The 23,537-nt window shown below is 37.1% G+C and overlaps 1 protein-coding gene across 6 annotated transcripts in view; it reads left to right on the top strand.

Moving 5' to 3' along the window:
• Window positions 1-23,537, top strand: part of EPS15 (epidermal growth factor receptor pathway substrate 15) — a 113,395-nt gene that overhangs the window by 47,301 nt on the left and 42,557 nt on the right. For all 6 annotated transcript variants that reach the window (XM_045584592.1, XM_036447245.2, XM_036447246.2 and 3 more), the window contains 3 exons: window positions 1,950-2,106; window positions 5,737-5,819; window positions 17,943-18,015. In XM_045584592.1, the coding sequence (XP_045440548.1) occupies window positions 1,950-2,106; window positions 5,737-5,819; window positions 17,943-18,015 (313 nt within the window). The remainder of the gene's footprint in view (window positions 1-1,949; window positions 2,107-5,736; window positions 5,820-17,942; window positions 18,016-23,537) is intronic.

Raw genomic sequence — 23,537 nt, 5'->3', positions numbered from 1 at the left:
ATTTTTGTTTCAGAATTCTTTATAGAAAAACTGAGGGTTTCTTCTGGAGAAGCTGGAGAATGGGTTACCTGACATTTTATGTCAGTTAATTGTTATTAGAATGTTAAAATGCAGCATCTATATATATCAATTAAACAAAAAATTTTAAATACTTTTTATTGTTTTTAGAAAAGAAGGGGGGGAGAGAGATAGAAATGTCAATAATGAGAAATTCATTAATCTTCTGCCTCCTGCACGCCCCCTACTGGGGATTGAGCCCACAACCCCAGGCATGCTGGCCAGAATCACACCTGAAACCTCTCAGTCCACAGGCTGATGTTCTACCCATGGAGCCAGACCAGCTAGGGCAAACTTAACTTAAAAAATAAATATTTTAATTGATTTCAGAGAGGGAGATAGAGATAGAAATATCAATAATGAGAGAACCACTGATCTGCCACCTCCTGCACGACCCCCATTGGGGATGGAGCCTGCAACCATGGCATGTGCCCTTGACGGGACCCGTAGGTCCACAGGCTGACGCTCTATCCACTGAGCCATACTGGCTGGGGCCATCTTAAATTTTTAAGGGAGAAGGCAAAATTTGTATTTAAAGTGTTTTTAAGGCATATTTGTACAATTCTGTAGGACATGTGTATACTTTTATACCTTCACATTGGAATTACATACTTGGTCCTTAAAAAAGACAAGCCTTGCCCTGACTGGTGTGTTCAGTGATTAGAGCATTGGCCCATGTACAGAGGGTTGAACAAAGGAGGGCAGTAGATCTACCTTTAAAGGAACAAGAACCCAAGACTGGAAAAAATTATATGCATAACTAAGCATAGCTGCCACTTTTGAGTGCCTAGGCTAGGCATAATGCTCAGTAAAATGGCAGCTGTCATGGGAGTGGCATTATGCCCACACTTTTTATGTGCTTTGTCTTTAATTCTCATAGTAATCTTGCGAGATGGATGTTATCTCCACTTTATAGATGAAGAAATTAAGGCTCGGAGAGGTTAAATATTTGGCTAAAATCACAAGAATAAATAAGTACAAAAGCTGAAATTCAATGTTTCTTTGACACTGTAACCTATAACCTGTAGTGTGTTTCCGTCAGGCCATATTCGTTTTCAATGAATCAAACAGATCAGGACTTCAGAAAGCTAAGCTAAAAAAAAAAAAAAAAAAAAAAAAAAATAGAATAAAACATTTGCTGTTTTTCCTCAAGTGATTTTGTAAAGCTTTCCAGATTGCTGACTTTCTTCACATGTGATCTCCATTTGCAGCTGTTGTTTCTGCTTTGACTTGGTGATCCTCCTACTCCGAGTTGCAGGAAGCAAGCTGACATGGAAGTTTTTGCTTGTTTTAGAATCATTCTAATACCACTAATGAACCAATTTTGTTGAAACTTACGTTTCATTTTTTTAATGTCTTTTAAAAATATATTTTATTGATGTTTAACAGAGAGGAAGGGACAGGGAGAGAGAGTTAGAAACATCGATGAGAGAGAAACATCAATCAGCTGCCTCCAAGGTACATGCCCTTGACCAGAATCGAACCTGATACCCTTGAGTCCTCAGGCCAATGCTCTATACACTGAGCCAAACTGAATGAGTTAGGACTCATTCTTTTATATCTTTTAATGTTGAAATATTGGGAATAGACAATGTTTGGATTCTTTGGTCCAGTACAACTCTTATTCAGCAGGTGTTGTGGAAATTGATGAGAAAAAGTACAGAACAAACCCAGATCAGAGGCCTTTGCTCAGCACCAGGACCAACATTCTATCTGTCTCAATCTATTTTGTTCTCTTGCTTCTAACGCTTGAGTGAGTTTTGGGCAAGCCATAAATTAGTATGACCTTTTTAAATTTAACTAATCATTTTTAAATAGCTACATAGTCACATTAGATTTTTAGAGTGGCAATTGTGGCATTTATATACTGTTCATTTTGTTTATTTATACAGGGCATTATGTGACACAAAGAACTATGGAAAGCTTTCAAAGGATCAGTTTGCATTGGCTTTTCACTTAATCAATCAGAAATTAGTTAAGGGCATTGATCCTCCTCATATTCTTACTCCTGAGATGATTCCACCATCAGACAGGGCCAATTTACAAAAGGTAAGACAACTTACAAGAAAACTTGAATGCATTAACAGAAAGGAATAAGACCTATGTCAGATGGCAAACTCAATTTGGACAGAATGGTGGAGAAATATATCTGGCTAGGAGCAGAGGAGTATTCTGTTTGTGGTTTAGTTTGTAACTATAGATAGGCTGAATGCATGTAAGACATCCTTGGGCTGTCCCTCGTTTACTCCATCATTCATCACACATGTGGCAACCACATTTTTCAGTCTCAAAATTAGAAAAATGTCTTATTCTTCCCCTCCTGGATCTGTGGATTAATTTTTATGAATAGGGTATAAAATTTGAATGAAATTAAATTATTGGGTTTCATTTGATGATTTACTCTTACAAAACAATATAATTTTGAAAACAAAATCAAGATTATAATTCCTTGGTATCAGTTTTAAATTTTAAAAAAACTAGAAAAAACATTTTATTGTGGAGAAATCTGTGACTTTTACCATATAGATGACTCTTTGTTCCTGAGCGGACAGCCGAGTTTCATACCCGTACAGCTAGGAACAGGTTTTGCTGTTTTGTTTTCTGGCCAGCAGTAGGAGCTTTCAAAACTACATTGTTTAGCCATGTTGTGTCTTGGTTTTTCTCTCATCTGTAAGCCCTTCAAGTATAATGCATTTACGATATATTGGCCTTAAAAGAGCTTTAAAAGGATTTGCTGTTAAAAATACATACTCTGAATCTGCAAATTTCTTGTGACCTATAAAGTAACCATTGCTGTGGTTATAGTTGTTAAGTGTGTGGTATTAGGAAAGTATTCTTTAAAATGTCAGTAGAATATTTTGGTTTTGCATTAATTTTGTCATATAGGATGAAAAATCTCATTTAAACAAGTCTTATTAAAGTCAAATTGGATATTTTCTAAGTCATCTAAATGGAAATTTATAGCCACCAGGTACAAAAGTTGGTTCTAAGAATTGTTGTTCTTATTTTTAAATAAAATAAATATTTGATTATCTGCTTTGTGAGTTTTTTGGGGGGAATATTTTATGAATTTTTGGACATTTCTTATGATGTAGGATGTGGGTTCCCTAAGTTGTGGAGAAGGCTAAAAATGATGCCACCAATAAAGATAAAATGTTACAAATCTGTACTCATGCCCTCTGCTATAATTATCTCAGTTCTGGAATGACCGTTTCACCCTTTTTTTTCCCCTTAAATAGACTGTTTTTTCCCCTTGCTGCCATCATTTTATACCCACTCTCCCCCAACACAAATTACAGATATGAAAGAATTTGCTAAAGCAGATTATGTTGTTCATTGAAGTCTCTAAAACATTACTAACCACTTCAAGTTCTATCTGCCCTACAGAGTTTTTAATATAACAGATTTGTTTGAAGTCCATTCACTGGAGTATAGACACAGTTGTTTGTTTATGTCAGATATCAGTACAGTTCATCAAAATGGGATATTGTCACTGTTTCTTATCTATTAGCCAAATTTTTTAACCTTAAAAGTTAAAACTAGCATTTGTTTTGTTTTCAAATAGTCTCTCTTAATAATCTGATTATTTTTTAGAATTGCTTTTTTTTTTTTTTTTTTTTTTTGTAGCTGTGATTAATTCTTTTGTGAATGTTGCTTTCCTTTCTGTATTTTTTTGAGTTTGGACTACTTTCTCCATTCTGCAGCACTCTACTTTTTGCCTTTCTTGTACTGTCAGTTTCTTTACTCTGAATTTAGAGCTTTACTTTGTCTTTTTTAGCATTGCAGTTTTTGGTTTACAAGATACATTTTGAAGTTAGAGGGGTTTTTTGCAGCAAACTTGATGCAGAGAAAATACTTAAACAGCATGCTTTTGTCCCAGGTCATCACTTGGTTTTTGTGTGCATTTTACTTGCCTTCCCTGAGCTCTCTAATCTCCTTAAACGCACCAAAGTGGAATTTTTGTGTATACTATAAAACAGGGTGAGAGAAAATATTTTGAAAGAAAGGGACATGCTACATTTTTCTTTATATGCCTTTCTTATACTTTATAAAATGTTTAGCTGGACTTTATGCTTCCTGGTTGCTTGTCATTTTATTGCTATAGTATGGGTGTTTAATTTTTGTGTCAGCAGTTGAGGATTGACACAAGCTGTGTACTAACTATAATATACTAATCTTCCTCTGTAGTCATCTGTGGTATCACCTTTTAACTTGTTTGATGTTAAAATTGTTATTCTCACTCTTCTTATTTGATGATATTTTTAACAGTGATGACTGTCAGGTGTGAGTCACTCTTTTTGTGTTAGGATGATGGAAGAGGTGTGGAAGTTATTTCACAAAGAAGATTGAGCCAAGGTGGAAGCAGCTCATTGGGAGGCCATCCATCTTTTAAGAGCATCTTCTATTAATGAAGTTAATTTTAAGAATAGCTTACATTTATAAAATATAAAGTTTATAGAGTGATTTCACATGTAATATTTAATTTTTAAGGTGGGCAGGACAGAAATTATTTCTCTATTTTACAGTGAAGATCATAGCAGAACCAAAAATAAATCCAGCTAGATTTTCTAACTGCAAGTACCATTCAGAGACCAATTTTGACACCATTATTGAAAGAGAACCATATGTAAAGGCTGTCTTATATGAAGACAGTTTAATATTAACTATGGAACATGCCTGAGCAGTATGTTTTACTTTAACTAGAGTAGTCACTAAAGTATTTAACAAAAGCAAATATTTGTTGAATTGAGTAAACTTACCACCATTATAATTCAAATACTCAATAAAAGTTTGTGTACTGCCGAAACCGGTTTGGCTCAGTGGATAGAGCGTCGGCCTGCGGACTGAAAGGTCCTGGGTTCGATTCCGGTCAAGGGCATGTACCTTGGTTGCAGGCACACCCCCAGTGGGGAGGGTGCAGGAGGCAGCTGTTCGAAATTTCTCTCTCATTGATGTTTCTAACTCTCTATTTTTCTCAATTCCTCTCTGTGTAAAATCAATAAAATATATTTAAAAAAAAAAAAAGTTTGTGTACTAACTGTGCCAGATGATACAATTACAAATAAATCAGCATTCATCTCCACAAGAAATATATACTTCAGTGGAGGAAATAATTTATAAATCTGATATCTGTCCTAGCCGGTTTGGCTCAGTGAGTAGAGTATCAGCCTGTAGACGGAAAGATCCCGGGTTTGATTCTGGTCAAGGACACATGCCCAGGATCCAGGCTCGATCCCCAGTAGGGAATGTGCAGGAGGCAGCCGATTAATGATTCTTCTCATCATTGATATTTCTATCTCTCTCTCTCCCTCTCCCTTCCTTTCTAAAATCAATAAAAATATATTTTTAAAAAGATTTAAAAAATATAAATCTGATATCTATTATCCCGCAAAGTATTGGACAGGCTAGGATCAAATGACAAAGGCATTGGGATCTGAAGTGATGGTACATAATATAGAACAATAAGTTAGAGAATTTAAGGGAAAATGTCTTAGTATATAATTGAGTCTGTGTTTAAAAATTGCACTAGATATGGTGTTCTTAAATGAATTCAAATTGTTAATAATACCATAAAAAATGTAATACCCTATATGCATGTAGTGCTTTTAAACATTTTAAATGCCTTGCCATATGTAATTTTATAGTAATAATCTGTAATTGTAAACTTTTTGTTTTTAGAACATAGGATCAAGTCCCGTTGCAGATTTCTCTGCTATTAAGGAGCTAGATACCCTTAACAATGAACTAGTTGACCTACAAAGGTATGTAAAGTAAAATTACAGATGACTACATAAATTATCTCTCTCTCTTTTCCTCCTTTCTTTTTCACTCCCTCTCCTCTCTCTCTCCTTTCTCCCTCTCCCTTTCTCTCTGAAATCAATAAAAATATATTTTAAAACAAAACAAATGTAACAAATATTATTGATTTTCTTAATTTCTGTATTCCCTGGAAAGTTTATGGCAATATTCATTGTAAAAATAGACCTTCTAAAATTACTTTTTTTTTAAAGTGAGACAATTTTTCCATGTATAAGGCATTGTATTTAAATATCACTGTGTTTACAAAAACTCTATTTTTCTTTTCTTTCAAAACACTTTGATGCAGATAATGACTGATACTTTATTTTATTGATGGTGTTGAGACATATGTAGTTAAATAATTTATCTGGACTATATGTCAAGAACTTGGCAATGATCTTTCCTTATCCATGAGACTATTTTGAGATTGTTGTAGAAAAACTTGGTTGTGATTTTTTTTTCCCCAGTTGCAAGAAAGAACCAACCCCGTCTAACTTAAGTGAGAGTGAATTTGATGACTTTTGAAATTAAGACCTCTTAGAGGTAGTGATAGCTTTATACTCGGACTCAAATAATATAATCAGTTCTCTTATTCTCCCAATTTCTTTTTTCTAAAATGTATTTTTATTGATTTCAGAGAGGAAGGGAGAGAGAGAGAGAGAGAGAGAGAGAGAGAGAGAGAGAGAGAGAGAGAGAGAGAGAGAGAGAGAGAAACATTAGTGATGAGAGAGTATCATTGTTTGGCTGCCTCCTGCATGCTCACACTGGGGACCGAGCCTGCAACCTGGGCATGTGCCCTGATTGGAATCGAACCTGGGACTCTTCAGTCCGCAGACTGACACTCTTTCCACTGAGCCACACTGACCGGGCCATTTCTTTTTTCTTTTCTAAAAAATATATTTTTATTGATTTCAGAGAGAGGGAGAGATAGAAACATCAATAATGAGAGAAAATCACTGACTGGCTGTCTCCTGCACACATACACGCCCCCACCCCCGCTCTGGAGACTGAGCCCACAACCCTGGTATGTGCCCTTGATGGGAATCAAACCTGGGATCCTTCATCCTCAGGCTGATGCTCTATCCCCTGAGCCAAACCAGCTAGAATTGCTCTCTTCATTTCTTGTTTCCACTTCCATTGGGTTTGATCTATTCTCAGATGGATTTTCCTATTATGTTGTCAAGGGGGCTAAGCATACAGTACTTAGTCTCATCCTACATAATAAAAGAGTAATATGCAAATTAATCATCATTCCACTGCACCCAGCAGCCACACCCACCAGCCAATCAGAGCGAGTATACAAATAAACCCAATCAAGATAGCTACAGCCACAGAGAGCAGGAGAAAGGCTTAGGTTTCCCAGGCAATGGAGGAAGCCAAGCTTTCCTCCTGCCCTTGCCAGCCTAGACCTCCACTCAAGGCTACAAAGTTTCAATTATAGAAGGTAAACAAATCCAAACAGAAATGGCTGTTGGCCATGGAGGGAGCAGGAGGCTTGGCTCCCCTCCAGGCTACAAAGTTTCAATTGTAGAAGGTAAATAAATACCAGATACCATGGCCTCCACTTAGGTCGCCAGGGGTTGTGGCCGGCCTGCAAATCACCACAGGCTCCTAGGCCACCCCACGCCCCAAGGGAACCCTCAACCTGATCCAGGACACTTTTTAGGGCAAACCAGCTGGCCCCCATCCATGCACCGGGCCTCTATCCTATCTAATAAAGGAGTAATATGCAGATTGACTATCACTCCAACACACAAGAGCTGTCCCTGTGTGAAGATAGCCACCATGTGGTCAAAGATCCTGCCCCCATGTGAATACAAGATGGCCACCACAAGATGGCCAGCAGGGAGGGCAGTTGGGAGGCACCAGGCCTGCAAGAAAGGGCAGTTGAGAGGGACCAGTCCTGCAAGGAAGGGCAGTTGGAGGCGATCAACCCTGCAGGGGAGAGCACTTAAGGGGTGACCAGGCCAGCAGACGAGGGAAGTTGGGGGCAAACAGGCTGGCAGAGGAGCAGTTAGACATCAATCAGGCTGACATGGTAGTGGATAGGGGGTGATCAGGCTGGCAGGCAGAAGCGGTTAGGGGAAATCAGGAAGGCAGGCAGGTGAGCAGTTGAGAGCCAGCAGTCCTGGATTGTGAGAGGGATATCCGACTGCCCGATGGGATCAGGCCTAAACCGGCCGTCGGACATCCCTCGAGGGGTCCCAGATTGGAGAGGGTGCAGGTTGGGCTGAGGGATACCACCATCAACCCTTTTACCCCATGCTCAAATTTTGTGTACCGGGCCTCTAGTGTACTTATAATTTCAAATCTAGTGATGTGTCTCTCTTGTGGCAGTTCCTGGAAAAGTCCTCTAAGATTTAACCTGATTGTACTGGCTTAGTGCCATGCCCACCCCTGAAACAATTGGGTGAGGGATGTATATACTGGAGTTTGATTTTTCATGAACTCTGTCCTGGGAGTGGTAAGTGGTAATTTGTCACTGATACCATATGAAGTAGAGGAGATGGTATCCCCACATGAAAATTCTGCAAGATGGAAAAATGCATTCTGGGGAGGTAAATGTCTGCAGAAGACAGTGTAACTTTAAATCACTATTAATTTCAGTGATCAGCCTCTTTGAACAATGACTTGACATTCTATAAACAGTCTGGGTACCTTTTAAAATGTCATTGTATTCAGCACATCTGCCTTCTACCAAATTCTTATTTCCTGCTAATAAATTGGCCTATTACATAAGCCTCTGATCTTGGAAGTAAAAATAAAGCAAAAGAAAAACCCCCTTGGATGTCATATAGTCCCACTTTCTTTCTTACTCATGAAAAAAAAAAAGTCAAATCCAAATTCACACATCAAATCATCAATCATGCTGGTTGTATAAGTTTCACTTCTGTATTCTTCCTATTATATTAGTCTGCCTCTCATTAAGATTTAAAAAGTTTTTACTGTGGTTTGGAATAGGAGAAGTAAACATTTTATTACTGAATCTGTAATGGTATGTAGACTTTTCATGATCACTTGTCCATAAATGGCCCATTAATATATATTTTTTTGCCTTCTAGGTAATATATATTAAATGTTATCTAGATTAAAAAAAATGTTATCTAGATTTAAAAATACTTGTCTTCCATGCCTCACAGGCTTATGAAAATGGACACCAGTATTCTACAACTTGTTTGACTTCAACAGTAGTTATTTAACATATGAAATGTTCTATTGTGTGTTTTAGTAGGAAGTAGAGCATCATAAAATGTTCTTGCCAGTGCAGATATTTGCAATTATTAATTACATTTTGGTCAACTGAGCTTTCACTAACTTTTAGTAACCCTAATGTTAAGTTGTACTAGTGGCAATATTATTTAGTGAATCCCAGCTAACATAAAAACATATCTAACATTTTGTGACTGTCTTACTAAGAAATCATATAGCTCCAAAAACTTTTTAGGTTTTAAATTGTAGTCATCCTATTTAATAAAGAGGGAATATGCTAATTGACCCTCATGCCATTGCAAAGATGGCGGCACCCACAGCCAATAAAGAGGGAATATGCTAATTGATGGCCATACCCTCAAAGATGGCAGTGCCCACAGCCACAAAATGGTGGTGCCCCGTCCCTTCAGGCCTGGACTTGCTATGCGCCTACCTCCGGAGTCCCTCAGTCTCCTCAGCCCCTCAGCCACCCATGGCCCACCCAAGGCACAGACAGCCTTGGATGGTGGCTGCCCAGCCTCCCAGGGACCACCAAGGCTCAGGTAACCAGGTGCCAGCCGAGGCTTGTGCTGCCGGCAGTGGCAGCAGCAGAGGTGTGATGGGGCATTGCCTTCCCCTGATTGCATAGTCACCTCCCACCCCTGAGGGCTCCTAGACTGTGAGAGGAGGCAGGCCGGGCTGAGGGACCCCCCTCCCAGTGAATGAATTTTCATGCACCCGGCCTCTAATGTTTTATAAATGTAGAATACATGATTTGACATTTGTGAAAATACTTTCCCTAGGTTTTTATTTAGATGAGATCTACAATGTAGATAAACTTTCATCATCTGTCATTTCCAGTCATAATGAGACTTATCTACCCAGCTAAAATTATGATTGTTAAAATTCTCTTTTATAACTGTTTGTATTAGGTGGCTAATTCCTTCAACTTTTGCTGCATAGGGATTTAAGTATGTCAATCAAGTTAAATTAGTATGATATTTTTAACTTAAAAAAGGAAAAGCAAAGATAGTAATGTAATAATCATATCAAATACCTAGATCTCTCACCTGAGCATTTATATTTTTCCTTGCCAACCAGTGTTTTCATCTGAATATCTAGTAGAATATGACTTTCTAAATATCATTTTCTAATCTTTCCCTGATCACTTCCGTTATCTCTTTTATTTCCCTTTCTCAGTGACATCACTAGTCATCTAGTCACTCAAACTACAAACTTGAGATTTTTCTTCCTCTCCTCCTATTCTTCTATCTTGAAATGTTTCTTGAAATCATTCCCACCTTCCCATTTCCTTTGCCTTATTAACTCTTCCTCATTCTTCAAATCTCACCTTAGACATAATTTCCTCCAGAAGAAGAAGCATTCTCTACTTTTATGTCCCAAACCTGCACCTGTAAAATCTTATGTAACAGCCTATTATTGTACATGGTCTTATACTTACTGTACTTTATTATAATTTCCTATTTTGTTTAGATTTCTCACTAGACTACTTTTTAAGCATAAGGACTATTTGCTTGTATTGCTTAGCTTATGTAATAGAAGAGAAAATAATTGGCTCAATTTTGTTGAAATATGTCCATATTTTCTTCTGTTTCTTAGTTTTAGCCTTTATCTCTTATCTGGACCACTCTTATAATTTCCTAATAGACTCTCTGCTTTGGGATGCTTGAGCATCCTACCTCCAATCCTATATAATAAAAGCCTAACATGCTGTCTGGTTGACCAGTCAGCTCTTCAACCAATCAAAGCATAATATGCTAATGATATCTAAGGCCCCTCAGCTGCTTGCTATGACATGCACTGACACCAGGGGACAGTCAGTCAATTGGTCAACCAGTCGCTATAATGTGCACCAGGGGGCAGATACTCTGACTGGTAGGTTAGCTTGCTGCTAGGGTTCAGTCCATCAGGACTGAGCAAGATAGACAGGACATGCCAGACACGCCCTGGAGCCCTCCTGTGGTCCCTCCTCAGCTGGCCAGTCTCCCATGCCCCTCCCCCCCCCCCAATCGTGCACCTGTGGGGTCCATCAGCCTGGCCTACGCCCTCTTGCAACTTGGGACCCCTCGGAGGATGTCTGAGAGCCGCCAGTTTTGGCCAGATCTGCAGGCCAGGCCAAGGGGCCTCACGAATTCATGCATTGGGCCTCTAGTTGATTTATAAAGTACAACTCAGATCCCTTAGGGACTCCCTGTTCCCACTGGATCCAGTTCACTTTTCTGAGTATGTCATAAAGGCTCTTCCTTCCTGGTGTTCCTTTGGCATACTGACCATTCTTTTGCCTTAGCCGTCCCCGGAAGTAAACACTGATAACACTGTAAGTATTTTGGTAGCAGTCACAGTATGTTTGCTCTTGTACTCTCAGTGTTCAGCATAGTGCTCTAATCTGCTATTCAGTTTCATCCCTCTTCTCCAGCCAAATGGTGGGTGGGCTTATTACTTCTCACTTCAACATGCCACTGCTTTTATTCTCTTTGCCTCTGATCCTGCTGTTCCTCTTTGCCTGAGATAACGTTTTGCTTTGGAAACTTTCACTGATGCTTCAAGTTGCAGTTTAAATACCATCTTTTTTGTCAAACCTTCCCCGAAAGGTTGATTGCTAGTTGCCCTTTCCTGTCTATTTCTAGAAACTTTTATTCACTGCATTTTATTGTGGTCTTTTAAAAATATGCCTTTTAAACAAATTTAAACTCCTTCAGGTCAAGAGCTGTGTCATTTGGATAGGTTTAAAAATTAATGCACTCATTTCCTAAAACCATAGAATCTCAGTTTAGGTTAGTTAGTTGAATAAGTCAGAGTATGCTATAAATATTAAAATATTTCCCATACTAATTTCCACAAAGTTTATGGAAGACTAGAGGCCATATGTTAAATGATGAAATAAGACAAAAAGCTTTTCAGTAATAGCTTATTTTGAAGACTATAGTAGAAAATTTTATAGACAAAAGGATTTTTAATTCTCACAGGGACATGAGGTTAGTGGGCTGATTTTTCATATTTTGAGTATCAGTACCTGTTTTTGTTTTCAAGCAGCTCCTTTGAGAATTTGTTGAAGACTAGTAAACTGTGTCCAGGAAAAAAAAAAGTGTATCTATGTGTATCATTTTGCACTTATTTCAAGAGTTTCCAGACCCTTGAAAATTATCCATGAAACCATTTTCAAGAACCCTGCTCTACATAGCTGCTGACTGCTATTATGGCAAGGCAATGTCAGCGTCTTCCATCTCTGGACTGCTTCTCTTCTGTCTTCATGGTTGGAGTAGTCCTGTCAATTCCTCTCTGTCGCCAGAATCCACATGGTCTCGGAGTTGTTTTCTGAAAATATACAAACATATTCTCGACCAAAAGTTAATAAAGGAATATTTTCTATAAAAAAAGAAAAAAAAAGAACTCTTGCTCTGAAAGTAAAGTGGCTAAATAGAGAAGTTCTTGGAAGTGAAAATGCAAAACGTACTGAGAAATTGCTTCAGTCACTTAGAGTGGTGGTGGTGAATTATGCTGAGGCAGGAGTTAATATTGGTTTGTCTTCAACCAGCTTCTTCCTTCCTGTCTCTGTCCTTTTAGCAAAAACATCAGGAAGTAAAAGCTACATCCTGTCAAGCTGGTTTGTTATCCTGGTCTTGGGTCAGTAAACAGGATAGGTTATAATAATTATTATTATTATTACAGACATTATGCTCTGCCTGCTTTGCATAGTAATTCTTTTATTGAATCCTTGAAGTGTTGCTGAAGGGTAAGTAGTTCTGTCTCAGTGTTTCAGGTGAGGAATGGGCCAGTCTTTTCTAAAAAGCCTCTCCTGATATCCACCTCAGCTAGGAGCACTCAATCTCCTTCTCTCAAAACATTTAACAATACTGGGTTCTATTTCTTTCCCCAGGAGACTCTGAGCTCTGTGTGATAACTCACACAGAATGTCTCTTATTCTATATAATAAACGAGAAGTATGCAAATTGTCCCCTCGATCAGGAGTTGTCCAGGAGTTTGACAGGGTGTGGGACCAGCCTGCTAGAGACCCTACCAGTGTACGAATTTCGTGTACTGGACCTCTTGTTTGTAATAAAGCAATACAGTGTATTCCAGAGCATGGGTCTCCTAACTGGTTTGATTCCTGGTATGACTTAGACAAGTTACTTAGTTGATTTTTTGTGCTTCAGTTTCTTAGTTAATTATTTGTTCTTCAATTGTATAAAGTAAAATGGAAATATGACTAATACCATGTAAAATGCCTAGTACAGTTCTTGGAGCATGGTAAAGTCTCAATACATGTTAGTAATCATCATCCTAGCACCCAGCTCAGCACTTAGACACAGCATTTACTGAATAAGTGCTCAGCAAACATTGATTGGAGTAGCTGAATGAACACTCTTTCCCTAGCTGAAGAAAGACAGGAGCTAAATATCCAGGATCTATATTCCAAAACACTATCTATAGATCTCTACCTGAATTATGTTTGAGAGCTGATTTTTAAAATATATATTTAAGGCATACAGTTTGAAATTTTTTAATGTTTTTTTGTTTAGTTCAGTTCAAGTACCCTTAGAAACTATTGTCTCTGGAGAAAACATTGCTTATAATATTGAATCTGGAGCTCTTTTGTTTATATAATTCAATCTAATCTGTTTCTGTCCCTGTAAAGATCTGTGGTACTGATACTAGAAAGTCTTAATCATGACTACCTCAAGAATGGTGTTACTGATTGAGTAATTGAAGCATGAGGCTGTAGTGTACATTTGGTGATAAGGAAACAATTTAATTCATAAAAGGCTGGGTGGGAGGGTGAGGCTATTGCATTTCTCCAGGCTGATTCAGTTTGGAGGGGAGTGCTCTATCCAGGGAAGATGGCATCTGTTGTCGGAGTGGGAGAGGGACTTAGAACAGGTACCTGGTGGCTGTCCCTTTAGATCTTTTCTTGGAGTTGCATAACCCAGTCCTCACTTAACTTCAGTCCTCTCTGATCTTCCTCCCCTCCACTGGAGCCCAGGGTAAGTGTGCTGGCCTTTTAAAAAGGCACCTGGGTTTCTAGCAGACTCCGGATTCTCCCTGGTGGACAGAATACCCGCTGGTTTTCATAGCCAGATGTTATGCTTTGAAACCATTTAATGAGTTGCTAATAGTAGAGAGTCCTTGGATTATTTTGAATATTTAGACAAGATTATGGAGTAGAGATTTCAGTGATTACATATCCTACAATTGTGTCGCAGATCATTTTCTAAACTTTTTTTTTGTAACTCATAATTCCTTTTAACAAATTTAAAAATTACTCCATTGGTATTATTTAAAATTAGAAATAATTTTAGTATAAGTAAAAAGCAATCAAAGCATAGGCTTAAAGCTTACTTTTTTTCCTAATTACATGCCATCTTGTTAATTTTGCCTTGCAAATCTTAAGATGGTAGAGATATTAGCGTTTGCTTAAAGAAAAATAAAATAATGAAAGTTAATGTGACCTGAATTGAGTCAGTAAACCTGTTTCACAGCAGAATCAGATTAGAATCCACCTCTCAGTTTTAGCCTATTTTACTTGTTTCCATAAACCCTCATACATCACTAAAAACTACATAATGAGAGTAGCCTGCTTTTCTGTGTTCAGTTACTAGAGAAATTTATTGATAATTGAGCTATTTAAGGTTAAGTGTGCACTAAAGGATTTTTATAAATGAGTTTTAGGATTGAAAAATATATCTTCATGTATTTCACAACTTTCTAGTTTTTAACTGGTTTCTAGTTTTTATTGTTTTACAGTTGGAAAATAATAGATGCTTATGTTTAGGAAAAAAGACAAAACTGTATCTGGAAAGGACTTTGAAGGTGATTTAATACTGTTTTTCTTAAAATGTTGGTATTATATAAAAATTAGGGCAGATGGCTCACTCCCTTCTCCCTATAAACAGAGACTGGGTGAATGGAAGTGAGTTGCATAAAATCAAGGTCCTGAGCCTGACTGTCTTTGTGAATAGCTTTTGACTGCTTCATAGTAGGATTATGTGTTTATCAACTTTATACTTTTGAAAGCCTTACTTGGGCTCTGCTTTCCTTGCTGGTTCAGATACTAGTTCCCACAGAATCAGAACAGGGAGCTCTATCCCTGGCCTTTCTTTATGGCTTTGGTGTTCTTGGATTCCTTGGGTTGTACCAGTATCTTGGAGTGAATATGGCCAGAGAGAGAGTCAAAGCTAGAGGGTGTAGAGGATCATTACATTTCCCTTATCTGGAATTTACTAAGGTGAAGGTAATAGCTTTCCTGTCATGACATCCAAGGTAATGCTCTAAGCCAATGATTGCCACTCAGTGGTCCGTGAGGTCCAAAAGGTTGGCGACTGCTGCTCTAAGCAAGATGCTCACATACCTGTATTTGGAATATATCTTATATCTGTCTTATCCACATATGTTGAGCTTCTTAGGAAACTGCATGTAACATTTTTTTGTGCAGAATCTTGAAAATAATTAAAATTTTAAATTACTCATATTAAACAGAATGCTTTGCATTATTTATGCATCCATCATCGTTAAAGTTTTTTGTTTAATAGTGTATGTTATACTACTTGGCTTTTATGATAAAAAGGAATTATGAGACCAGGATTTTATTAGATAACAGTAGACCAAAAGTTAAATTTGATTTCAGTATTAAGAGAAATTAATGCCTAAAGATTCCCATATCTTATTTGCCCTTTTCCCCACCCCTCCCACACCCAGAATTATGAAGAGAAATTTGTGCTTTCTAAGCTTCCTTTAGTTTACCCAAACATAGACTGTGTTTGCTTGTTAGAGCTGAGAGTCCTTTGTAATCTGTTTTTCTTTTTCACCAAGTAAGCTTCTTCCTTTTGCTCTCCCATTCATGTGTCTTTGCTGCTTTAAGTTGACTTACTGCCTTCTTGCAGCCCTATTTTATGCACATACACTTGAGCAGACACAGCCAATAAAGCAGTTAACAGCGGAGCAGAAAGGATTAAGTACAAGCACACACAGGTGCCATCTTCCCTGGATAGAGCACTCCCCTCCAAACTGTGTGTAATGCTGATCGATGATACCGTGTAATGTTTTCTATTTTTACTATCTACTGTGAGAAAGCAGGAGCTGAATTAATATTGTGCTTGTGTAGAATGCCTCTGAGGATATGGAATGGGGGAGGGGGCTAGTTTTTCATGTGACTTATCTCTGACATGCTGCAGCGGGACTGAAAACACTCTTCTGCTCATCATATACAGAGGAGAGAGAGAAATTCCAAGATTGAGCTTGCAGAATTTGTGGAGTATATTTAGATTTTTCTTCCAGTGTTTTTCTGTTTTTCAACTTTGCCTAATTTTGTAAGGATTGGTAGTGGGGTATGACCTTTGCATAGTAAATAGATAAGGAAGAAACGGACTGCCACAATGATTCGTATGATAAGGGACTGTTTAAAATCTCCGAGACATCGTGACCCACATTGCGACCCACCTGAGAAACGGTTAGTGAGCTCCTTGCCCATCTCAAGTGTTTAAAAGTGACAGTATACAAATAGCTTTATTCTTGTGCCTTTTTTCTGCCATACAAATCTTAAGAACATTGTACCTACATATCCAGAAGAGTTGAGTTTTGTCTACATTTAAAATCTCACCTGCAATGAGAAATATAAATGTAACATGCAGTTGTCCCTTAAGTATCTTCATCTTCTTTGGTATAGCTGTCTCATTTCTCCTTTATGCTGCAGTTTAATGGAGCCTGCACTTATGTTTGGGTTATGTCTGGGAAGAAACTGAAATACCACCATGAAGCTCTGAGGGGAAACTTGGCAGCACTCATCTGGAGGATTTCTTGAATGCCATCCTCCCTTCTTCATGTTGCCTTCTTTATCTTCCCCCTACCTACCCCAAAAATGTATTACTGCAGAATCCTATAGCTTTTTCTCTCATTCTGTAGAAAAGAAAGTGAAGGGAGCCGTGTGTGTGTGTGTGTGTGTGTGTGTGTGTGTGTGTGTGTGAGAGAGAGAGAGAGAGAGAGAGAGAGAGAGAGAGAGAGAGACAGAATTTCAGTACAAACAGCAGTTAAATTGATAACATCAAAAGAAATAGCTTTATTTTGTAATTCTGAACCTAAGATTGCTTAGGATTCATTCATTAAGGATCCAGCTCTGATGGATCATGTACAAATTTATTTTTTTATTTTTCTATCATGTACGAATTTAGATAATGATTTCAAAGTAAAAGGGGATCCTAGCTTGTTCGATCTGAGTAGAAAGATAAATGCTACTGTGATTCTTTTTTCACTTAGTATACACTGTTTTATATATTTGATCAGTTGGAAATTATCAGTGACCTAAAATAGCTTTTTTTTTTTTTTTAGCAGATTTATTTTATAGAGCAAATGGCCCATGTATTGGCGATTCTTTCCATTTTCTCTATATTTCATTCTAAAACTGGTACACACTAGTGATTTAAGGGGACATTAACACTTCAGTAAATGTCCTTTTCTTAATATTGTTGGCTGTTTTTATTAGCCATTTTCATTTGATTTAACAGTGGTGCTCAAGGGTTAAGCTTACAAAGCTGATGCAACCCCTCCTTTTCTTTACCAGCAATTTTCATTGGACAGCATTTCCATAGCAACAGTGAGGTCAGTGAAACCTGAGTGTTTCATTGATTATTTTTCTCTTCCTTTTTTAATCTGTTCTCTTTTCACCACATTTTAGTGAGAAAGCGATTTTTTTTTTTTTAACAAACAGAGCTTGTATTTATTTGTTCCATAAATAATTAAAATTGGGTAGAAAGGTCTGCCCTTCATTTAAAAATTGAATGTTTCACTATGTATTTAAAAAGCGATTCAGGATTAGGAGGCTGGATAACCATACCGGGTGTAGCTGATGTTCTCAAATATTCTTGCATTGTTTGCTGGTCTTCTAGGGAAAAGAATAATGTGGAACAGGATCTTAAGGAGAAAGAAGATACTCTTAAACAGAGGACAAGCGAGGTTCAGGTATGTGGGCTATGAAATTCAGTATTCCATTTCTGATTTAGGAGAATATATTTTAAATGTATAGGGTCCTTTACTATGTGATGGTTGTGGTGTTGGTGAATAGATCAAGTAATGTCTATTATATATGTAATATAAATAGCTGTTCTTTATAAAATAATTGTTTTTCTCTGAATTCTGGCCTGCCGAGATCACACTGCAATGAGAAAGCAGTATTTTTCAACATAAATTTCTAGTTTTGAAAGTATTTAAAGATAATATTTCACTGTATATTATACTATTAGAGATAAGTTTTAATGACTTACGATATAAATATTATTACACCAATAAAATTAAATGAGTGAAATTGTCATCAACATCGTCATCATCTTGAAAACACAAATTGCTTTTTCAAAGATGTGAGATTTTGTTAGCTAGGAGACCTGGTATTTTAAAGGAGCATTTTGCAAAATACTGGTAGGGTGGGAAATTACATGGAATATTTTAAAATAATATTTTTATAAGTTGCTTAGTAGTCACAATATCTTAAACTGTCATAAAGAGATTTAATTCATTTTCAGTAAATGCTATGTTAAGTAACTTCATTTTAAAAATAAAATAGAAAAGACAAACCTCAGTTTCTGATTGGGAAATGACACAGAAAGGGGTATTTCAAACATTAAAAATACAGAAAATTGGGCAGTGCTGCAGTGAGAACAGTAAGCATTGCATGTGACCATGTTACTGGGGCATCATTTCCTGAATGCTGCACCAGTACATACAGGAGGTTGGGTGTAAAACAGCTAAGGATGGGCATTTCTTAACATGTTACTTGTATGTTGGATTTCCCTATTTATCTCAGTTTTAAATAGGTAAAAGCTCTAAATGGTTAGATTCATTGATTTGTTCTGATGTGTGACATTCAACAGGGATTTTTTACCAGGTGGACTGTGATAAGGTGGGGAGAATGATTTATTGAGGGATTAACGAAGAGGCCAGAGAGATTTATTTATTTATTTATTTATTTATTTATTTATTTATTTATTTATTTTAGAGGTGGGAGAGAAGGAGAGAGATAGAGGGGAAAACATGGATTTTTGTTGTTCCATTTATTTATGCACTCGTTGGTTGATTCTTATCTGTGCTCTGACTGGGAATCGAACATGCAACCTTGGTCTATTAAGACAATGCTCTAACCAACTGAGTTACCTGGCCAGGGCCCAGAGAGACTTCTTGTTAAAAGTTGATGTTCATATTGGAAGACAGCATTCATTATATACACTGGGATTTTTTGAAACATGATGCAGAAGTCAAGAGATCATCACTAATGTTTTTTCTCTTTGGGATAATGAGAATGGGGGGGTTACCTCAATTACATTGTTTTTGAACTTATTAAGAAATGCAAAAGAGTCATAGACTTCAACAGTTATTGCTAAAATAGTTTAAGGATAGAAGATAAAACAATCTACAAAAGTTTTCTCAATCTGAAGAAATAGATATAGTTTCTTATATAATCTTGGATGTTTCTAAATTTAACCAGATAATGTTTCAAAGTACAAAGTTTTTTATGATAGATAATTTTTTGTTATTTGTATCTGTCTAAATGTTGGTTTTCTCTACTAGGTCTTTTGAGGCTGTGAATTTAAATAGCCAATTTGAACTAAGATTTTGTTCCTTTTAGGCTAAATGGACTATCCTCTATAATAAAAGCCTAATATGCTAAGTGTCCAGTAGTCTGGTTGTCCAAACAGTCAAAGGGTCTGCTTGCTATGATGTGCACTGACCACCAGGGGGCAGAAGTTCCTACTGGTAGGGTAGCATGGCATGCCCTGGAGCCCTTCCGTGATTCCTCCCCAGATGGCCAACCTCCTGTGTACCTCCCCAGCTTTGATTGTGCACTGATGGGGTCCCTTGGCATGGCCTGCACCCTCTCGCAATCTGGGTCCTCTTGGGGGATGCCAGAAAGCCACTTTTGGCTTGATCCTGCAGTCCAGGCTGAGGAACCCCACTGTTGCATGAATTCCTGTGCTGAGTCTCTAGTCCTTGAATATTTGATTTCTTATCATTGTGGTTTTGTTGTTAGTCAAAATTTCTTCATGATTTGCTCATCCTTTATTACTTAATGGTGACGGTAAGGTATATGTTAAATCTTAAGTTTTGTTAAATCCAGATGTATGATTAACATATCGTAGGAAGCCTAATTGTTGAATTTTTGCATTAGGTGCTATAAATAAAAGGCATCTTGGAGCATGGTTGGAACAGACCAAGTTGTTTGTAATGGTCAAACATAAGTTCACTGAAAAAGAACAGTGGATTAAAACTTTGCATTAGTAGCCTAACCCATGTAGCTCAATGGTTAAGCATCTACCCATGAACCAAGAGGTCGCTGGTTCGATTCCCAGTCAGGGCACATGCTTTGGTTGCAGGCTCCATCCCCAGTAGAGGGCATGCAGGAGACAGCTGATCAATGATTCTCTCTCATCATTGATATTTTTATCTTTCTCACCCGCTTCTTTCCTCTCTGAAATCAATAACAATATATTTTAAAAAAAACACAACAACTTTCCATTAGTAGATTCATTACTTATTCTATTCCAATACAAGTATTATCCATGGTAATGAGACACTAGACTAAGATGACATGGATATTTGACATCTAGAAATAATTAAAACTTTTCATTTTAGTGATCGTTTTCAATTTTCTGAAGCACAAGACAACTTATTAGAAGTGGTAATATGTAGAGTTCATTATTTATTGAATTAACTCTGATTTACCCATTGGTAATGAGGTACAGACTAGTGATAACATGGATAATTAAAATCTCTAAGTAATTACAACTCCTAGTTCTTATTTTTTAATTTCTCTGGCAAAAGGCAGTTTACTGGAGCTATTTATTAATCAGTAGCAGAATAAAAAAAGTGGATTTATACAGTCTTCCTAATTTCTCGACTTAGGCATTTTGGTGTTTATCTTTTCAAGGTCACTATGTCTAAAATGAGTTTCATCTTGTAGTGGTGGGGGGAAAGCTTCAATTTTGAACTTTCCTATTTCTGCCAGTGCTTTTCTTTCTCACTACTGCCACTCTTATCACCCAACATGTAAAAATGTAAGTGCTTACCCCCCCCCCTTGCCTTTCTTCCTAAACTAACTTTATTTTTAATATTATTATTTTTAATCCTGAGCATATGTTCATTGATTATAGAGAGAAGGGAGATAGAGAGAGGGACAGAGGGAGGGCGGAGGGAAGGGGAAGAAAGGAGGGAGAGTGAAGGGGGGTGGAGGAGAGACTGAGACAGAGACAGAAAAACAGAAACTGACCTGTTGCCTCTGGTTTGCACCCTGACCAGGGATTGAAACCCCAACCTAGGTATGTGCCCTTACTGGGAATCGAACCTGCAACTTTTTTTTGGTGAATGGCACAATGCTCCAACCAACTGAGCTACCTGGTCAGGAGGGCAGTCAGTCAATGTTTCTCTCTCACATTGATTTCTCTGCCTCTCCTTTCCTCTCTCTAAAATTAATTTTTAAAAAGACATTGTTAAATGGATGTAATTTTAAGGAAGCCATTGGGAACAGAAATCAATAAACTTCAATTTTGTGCATGAAATTAAAAACAGATCAAGATCCACTCAGAATCTACAGATATGTTTAGTAGCACAGTACATCATGAAAAGTCGGACTTTTTCAGTGTTCATACAACCCTCATGCAAAAGAGGCTCTTAATTATTTATACTTTATCAGTAAAAGTTCAAAAATTCATAGTAACTATCCATGGGTTTTGTTTTTTTTTTCATTTTAATTCAGAGATTGACTTATTTTTGGTGGAAATAAAATTAGATATATGAGCTCAACATTCTTTTTCTAGTGATAACACTCTTAGAACATGCTGGGAAGCATATGATTGGGAAATAAAGGCAATCTGTTAGTGAGATTTTCTAACACCCACCCTAGTTTATTTAATTTCTATTCCTTGACTTAAACACCTTGCTATACAATTGGTATTTTTTATATTAAGAATAGTTCTGTAACTTTTGTTTTGAGAATGTATCTAATTATTTTTAGTTTTGGTTTAGTCTATAGAGTTTTTTAACCTGTTAAATATAAATAAGTGTATTATCCATAAATTATTGTCCTTTTTGATTTTTTATTCTGTATTTTATATGAACAAATGCAAGCATATTCATGTTGATAATATTTCATAGATTTAGTACTTAAGTTACTTTTTTCAGTTATATAAACTGATTTAGGTTGTAAAAATTATTTTATTCTTCAATATAAATACAAGTTTTTATGTATTTTTTAAAATTTTCTTTTCTGTACCCCTGTAGTACTTCATGGGGTATAGAGGAATGGGGATGAGTTTATCATGTTAGTAACTTGTGTAATTTCTAGAAAACAAGACAGTTTCCTTGATATTTCTTTTTAAATAAAGCCAAGATCCCAGCTCAAGGATCCCTTCATCCCTGGATGAGGAACCTTGGCTATGGCTAGCTTTGGTATTTTCTAAAACAAACCTTGGCACTGTATTTTAGTAGTCTGTTCACTTCATCTTTGCCATTCTCTAAGTGCTTCCTTTTGTCCTTTCTTTCTATTGTCCTTCCTTTTGCTGTAGAGCATGGTCATGGAAAATAGAGCGTAACTACTGACCAGTGTTACTTTTAGGAAAGGGGGTAGGATAGGACGAATGATCAAGGGAACATGTAATTAACTCTACTGTTAAATTATTTTTTTTGTACAGCAGGAGAATATTTACATAAAATTTGTATAATAGAAAAAAAGAAAAAATATCTATGTGAGTGGTCATTTTAGGTCATATAGGATTCCTATAGACAAAATTTGTAGGAACCTTTAATTCAATTTGTAAAATTATTTTTGCTGAGGCAAGTTTTGCCCAGGCAAGTTTTTACTGATGAATCTAGCTTAATTTCATTTAGAACGGGTTGGGGGGGCGAGGGTTAGGGGGGAAGAGAAAGGGGGAAAAGTAAAGGCATTATGAATTTCATTAATGTGTTTAGTTACATCATTTCACTTTTCTAAATTATCAGAATAGCAAAACAGCTAAGACAGAAGGGGAAGGAGACTTAAAAAATGAAGCCCAGTTTTACAAATACCTTTTAATATTTACGAATTGTGGTAATATCTGAAAAATAAATCTTCAAAGCCCATCAGCTTGTCAGTGTCAGCCTGTTCTAAGCCCCATGTTTTAAGTTCACCTGAAACACATAGGTCTCTTTTAAGAAAGAATTCATTGATATTAATAGCACAAGACAGGAACCAAAATATAAACTACAAACCAATGAAATAACATGATCTCACTCATTTAGGGGAAATGGTGGACAACATAGACTGATGAACAGGAACAAACCCAGAGATAAGGAGCCATGGGTCAAACTGTTGGACCTCAAAGGGAGGGTGGGGATAAAAGGGAGAGATCAACCAAAGGACTTTATGTGCACACATATGAGCCTGACCAGTGGTCAGGCACAATACGGAGGTGGGGGCATTAAGGGGGTGGGGGTAGGGGATTGGAATGGGGGGTTGAGGA

This window comes from Pipistrellus kuhlii, unplaced genomic scaffold (genome assembly GCF_014108245.1).
Source record: "Pipistrellus kuhlii isolate mPipKuh1 unplaced genomic scaffold, mPipKuh1.p scaffold_m20_p_2, whole genome shotgun sequence".
NCBI classification, from domain to species: domain Eukaryota; kingdom Metazoa; phylum Chordata; class Mammalia; order Chiroptera; family Vespertilionidae; genus Pipistrellus; species Pipistrellus kuhlii.
This window is presented reverse-complemented; position numbering and strand designations above follow the sequence as displayed.